At 50.0% G+C, this 5,091-nt stretch overlaps 1 protein-coding gene across 1 annotated transcript; it reads right to left on the minus strand.

Moving 5' to 3' along the window:
* Window positions 1-3,803: 3,803 nt before the first annotated feature.
* Window positions 3,804-4,772, minus strand: LOC146343896 (uncharacterized; the record flags this gene model as incomplete). The annotated part of the gene is made up of 1 exon (XM_084859764.1): window positions 3,804-4,772. A coding segment is annotated over one exon (969 nt), but the record flags the coding sequence as incomplete, so codon positions are not given.
* Window positions 4,773-5,091: the final 319 nt, after the last annotated feature.

Here is a 5,091-nt window from a genome sequence, read left to right on the forward strand (position 1 = left end):
TGAAGCAGAAATAGATGTTTTTCTGGAATTCTCTTGCTTACTCCATGATCCAGCAAAAGTTGGTGGTTTGATCTCTAGTTCCTCTGCCTCTTCGAAACCCAGCTTGTACTTCCAGTAGTTCTTGGTTCGCATACTGCTGAAGCCTAGCTTGTAGGATTTTGAGCATAACCTTGCTGGCATGTGAAATGAGTGCAATTGTAAGGTAGTTTGAACACTCTTTGGTGTTGCCCTTCTTTGGAATTGGAATGTAAACTGACCTTTTCCAGTCTTGTGGCCACTGTTAAGAGTTCCAAATTTGTTGGCATATCGAGTGCAGCACTTTAACAGCATCATCTTTTAGGATTTTAAATAGCTCAGCTGGAATACTGTCATCTCCGCTAGCTTTGTTGTTACTAATGCTTCCTAAGGCCCACTTGACTTTACTCTCTAGGATGTCCGGCTCCAGTTCAGTGACCGCACTATCATGGCTATCAGGGATATTAAGATCTTTCCTGTATCATTCTTCTGTGTATTCTTTCCACCTCTTCTTAATCTCATCTGGTTCTGTTATGTACCTCCCTTCTTTGTCCTTTATCATGCCCATCTTTGCACAAAACGTTCCCTTGATATCTCTAGGGATGTACAAAAGTTCTGCCACTGATCTTGGGAAGGCCGAATACCAGCGCATTCGGCCCCTTGAAATCGGTGGCGCAACGGCCCGCCACCCCCCCGCCACCCCCCCGGGACAGGACTTACCTGGGGTGGATCTTCCTGGCAGCAGTGGCTCTGGCGGCGGCTCAGGCGGTGTTTCGGCAGCGGCAGCTGCTGTGGCGGCTGGTCTTCCGACCGGCTGCCGCCACCGCCATTTCCAGGTTTAAAAAAAAAAGTAAAAAGTGATAGGCTATGTAACGATTTACGTAGCCTATCACGGCTAGATTTTTAAAAAAACACAGTGATAAGCTACGTAAATCTTTACGTAGCCTATCAAGGCTGACTTAAAAAAAAAACAACCCGCGCGTACGCAAGTGGCGGCGCCCATGGCCGCCGCCATTTGCCTTCCTTATTTTGGCACATCTTAGTCTACGTAAACATTTACGTAGACTAAGATGGCAAAAATAAGGGGAACGCAAATAGCGTAGACGCTACACTATTTGCGTTCTCCTTATTTTCGCCGTCTTAGTCTACGTAAATGTTTACATGGACTAAGACGTGCCAAAATAAGGAACGCAAATGGCGGCGGCCATGGGCGCTGCCAATTGCGTACGCACGTGTTTTTTTTTAAAGTCAGCCATGATAGGCTATGTAAACATTTACATAGCCTATCACGGCTGACTGCAGGGATGCAAACGGCGGCTGCTACGGCCGCCGCCATTTGTGTCCCTGGTAGCCAGCGGCCGGATGTCCGGCTGCTGGCGGAGCCGGCCGGCGGCTCTGCAGAATCGCTGCGGAGCACAGCTGGCTGGCCGGGATTCTGGGGGGGGGGAGGAATGGAGCGCTTCCCCCCCCAGTGAGGATTCTGGGGGGAGGGATGGAATGCCTTCCCCCCGCACCATCAGCATGATCCCCGAAAGGTAAGTAATTTTTGTACATCCCTAGATATCTCTGATTTTCTTGAAGAGATCTCTAGTCTTTCCCATTCTGTTGTTTTCTTCAGTTTCTTTGCATTGTTCATTTAAGAAGGCCTTCTTGTCTCTCCTTGCCATTCTCTGGAACTCTGCATTCAGTTGGATATATCTTCCCCTTTCTCCCTTGCTTTTCACTTCCCTTCTTTCCTCAGCTACTTGTAAAACCTCATCAGACAGCCACTTTGCTTTCTTGCATTTCTTTTTCTTTGGGATGGATTGAGTTGCTGCCTCCTGAGCAATGTTACGGACCTCCGTCCATAGTTCCTCAGGCACTCTGTCTATCAGGTCAAATCCCTGAAATCTATTCCTCACCTCCACTGTATATTCATAAGGGATATGATTTCGGTCGTACAGGAATGGTTTAGTGGTTTTCCCTACGTTCTTCAATTTAAGCCAAAATTTTGCAATAAGAAGCTCATGATCTGAGCCACAGTCAGCTCCAGGTCTTGTTTATGCTGACTGTATGGAGCTTCTCCATCTTTGGCTGCAAAGGACATAATCAATCTGATTTCGATATTGACCATCTGTTGATGTCCATGTGTAGAGTTGCCTCTTGTGCTGTTGGAAAAGAGTGTTCGCTATGATCAGCGTGTTCTCTTGGCAAAACTCGATTAGCCTTTGTCCTGCTTCATTTTGTACACCAAGGCCATGCTTGCCTGTTATCCTGGTGATTTCTGGACATCCTACTTTAGCATTCCAATCCCCTATGATGAAGAGGACATCTTTTTTTGGTGTTAGTTCTACAAGGTGTTGTAGGTCTTCATAGAACCGCTCAACCTCAGCTGCTTCGGCCTCAGTGGTTGGGGCATAGACTTGAATTACTGTGATGTTGAATGGTTTGCCTTGGATTCGTATTGAGATCATTCTATAGTTTTTGAGATTGTACCCCAGTACTGCTTTTCCCACCCTTTTGTTGACTATGAGTGCTACTCCATTTCTTCTAAGGGATTCTTGCCCACAGTAGTAGATATGATGGTCTCCTGAATTAAATTTGCCCATGCTTGTCCATTTGAGTTTGCTGATTCCCAAGGTGTCGATGTTCAATCTTGCCATCTCATGTTTGACCACCTGCAGCTTTCCTTGGTTCATTGATCTGACATTCCAGGTTCCTAAACAATATTGTTCTTTACAGCATCGGATTTTGCGAGCGGAGATGGGTCAAAGAAGATGCAGACAACAAGCTCGGATTGAAAATTGGGCCACATTTATTGAAATATTTGCAAAGGGGTAACTAGGACGGGCATCTAACTGTGTCAGCGTCTAGCTGACACTTCTAGGGCGAAAACACACCCAGCCTGAGGGGTGGCGGTGATCTCGCCATCCCTCCGGACTGCCCCTTCTGGGGGAGGTAGACCTTCCGGTGTCACCCCCAACCTGGTGCCGCAAAACACCTGGGTGAGTGAGTAGGGTTGGTCTCCCAGGCAACCCTTATCCCCCCGCCGAGCCGCACAACCCGTTCGGGGGGCCTCAGATGTCACCTGTCACCATAAGGTGCCTCTGCGTGCACACCATCCCTACTCCCTTTCCTGTTTTGCCCGTCCTAGCCGCCACAGGAGTCACAAGCCTATTGCTTGTGAAACTCCCCACACCTGCGCAGAAGAACTTCCCGCAGGCCCCTTTGCAGATCGGCCAAAAATAAGTCGTTGCCTATGTCTGACAGGTGGACGCCATCCTGCCTGTAAAGCTCCCTCCTAGTCCAATGGATTCCTTGGTGGTTGATATAACCGTCACCATGCTCTGACAACGCACGTGCCAATTCTCTGTTCACCTTGCGCCGGGCCCATTCCATGGCCGCATTGCTCTGCGCCCTCCACATGATTCTCGGGTGCATTGAGGACCATAATATGGTCACCCCTGGCCAACGATGTCGGATCGTCCACAGATCAGCCAATGCCTGCTCAATCAAGACCTTTCCAGGCTTGTAGCCCAGGTCGTTCCCTCCTAGGTGCAGGACCAGGACCTGTGGAGGGAAACTGACCAAACCTCGTTGAAAGAGTGTGGGAAGAAGACTGTCCCAACGCGTACCCCATCAGCCGAGCCATTGTATTGCCACCTGTTGGGGAAACTGCAGCCGGGATCCGAAGGCTGACGTAGAAGCTCTGCGGGCAGCCCAAAAAACCATACTGTGCCCACAAATGAGCACCTGTACTGGCGTCGGTCGAATCCCATCTAAAACATTGGGGAAGGCGAAGAGAATCATCATGAAGCATCAGGCAACTTGCGAATGTAAGAGCGGAAGGCTCTGGAGCGCCATCTCCCTACCGCCTTCACTTGCTTGGAAGAAAAGCCTATGGCAGCTGCCGTAGAGGCCGCCCCAATACGGAATGAGTGAGTCCCAAAACGATAATGCCCCAGACCCAGTGTGGTCAAGGCTAACTTGGTGACTGCCCAAAATTGGAACTTTGTCAGTGGTGAACCGTCAGCATGGCAAAATAGGGGACCCTCCTTTGCCCCGCGATGCTCAAAGAAAGCCTGCAAGGCCCTGACAGGGCATAACTCGTCAGCCTGGGCCTGGTTAAGGGTCACCCATGTTCCCTTACCTGACTGATTGGTTTTTGAACGTCGAATATGGAGGTGAATCAGGTTAGAATGGATCAGGATATCGGAATACCTCAAGGCCCTCCCGGTGGTGTTGGATTTGGATGCCCAGACCAGTTCTGAAATCCTAAGGGCCCCATAAAAGGCTGTTAAGGCTGCAGCGTGAAAGAGGGAGGCTTCGTATGGAGAAGAGCAAATGGAGGGCCACAATGCCCGAAGCCCTATAAGAATAACTGGCGACAAAGGATGTCTGGAGTCTGGCGGGGCGGGAGACATCCATGCCCAGCCTTGCACAGCCTTCCTGATTTGGAAATCTGAGGTGGAGTCCTCCACCCCTCGCACTTTGGCCCAGAAGGCCAAAGAGGCAAGCTTCCCTGAAATGGTCCTAGCAGATAGTCCCTTATTATGCAGATGTACACAGAATTGTAACAAGTGGTCCACAGGTAAGGGCCACACATCCTGCAACTGCAGTCCACACCTGAAGGCGCTAAATTCCCTACCTGCTTTCTCGTAGGTAGCTCTAGTGCTGCGGGCTATAGAATTCAGGATAGCGTGTTCGACTTGAGAGCGCCAATCTCCCACAGTTCGTCTAGCATGGGGTCTGGCAGCGGACGTGCCCACGGAGCCAACGCACGGAACCGGTCAATCTGGTTTCGTGACAAAGCATTGGCTACAGGGTTCCTCAGACCCGGCACGTGGCGGGCACGGAACCATATGTTGTGGCGTAGGCATTGGAGGGTAAACGCTCTAACTAACTCCATAACCCTTTGGTTTCTGGAGGATAAAGTATTAATGACGTGCACTACCGCCAAATTGTCACACCAAAAGAGAGCGACAGAGTTGGCCATCAATTCTGCCCAAATATGTACAGCCACGTAAATGGGGAAGAATTCCAGGAAGGTGAGGTCACAACAGATACTGCCGGCAGCCCAGCTCTCTGGCCACTGGC

Source organism: Heloderma suspectum, chromosome 5, assembly GCF_057233095.1.
Source record: "Heloderma suspectum isolate Gila_16-S chromosome 5, 16-S_ref, whole genome shotgun sequence".
Taxonomy (NCBI): domain Eukaryota; kingdom Metazoa; phylum Chordata; class Lepidosauria; order Squamata; family Helodermatidae; genus Heloderma; species Heloderma suspectum.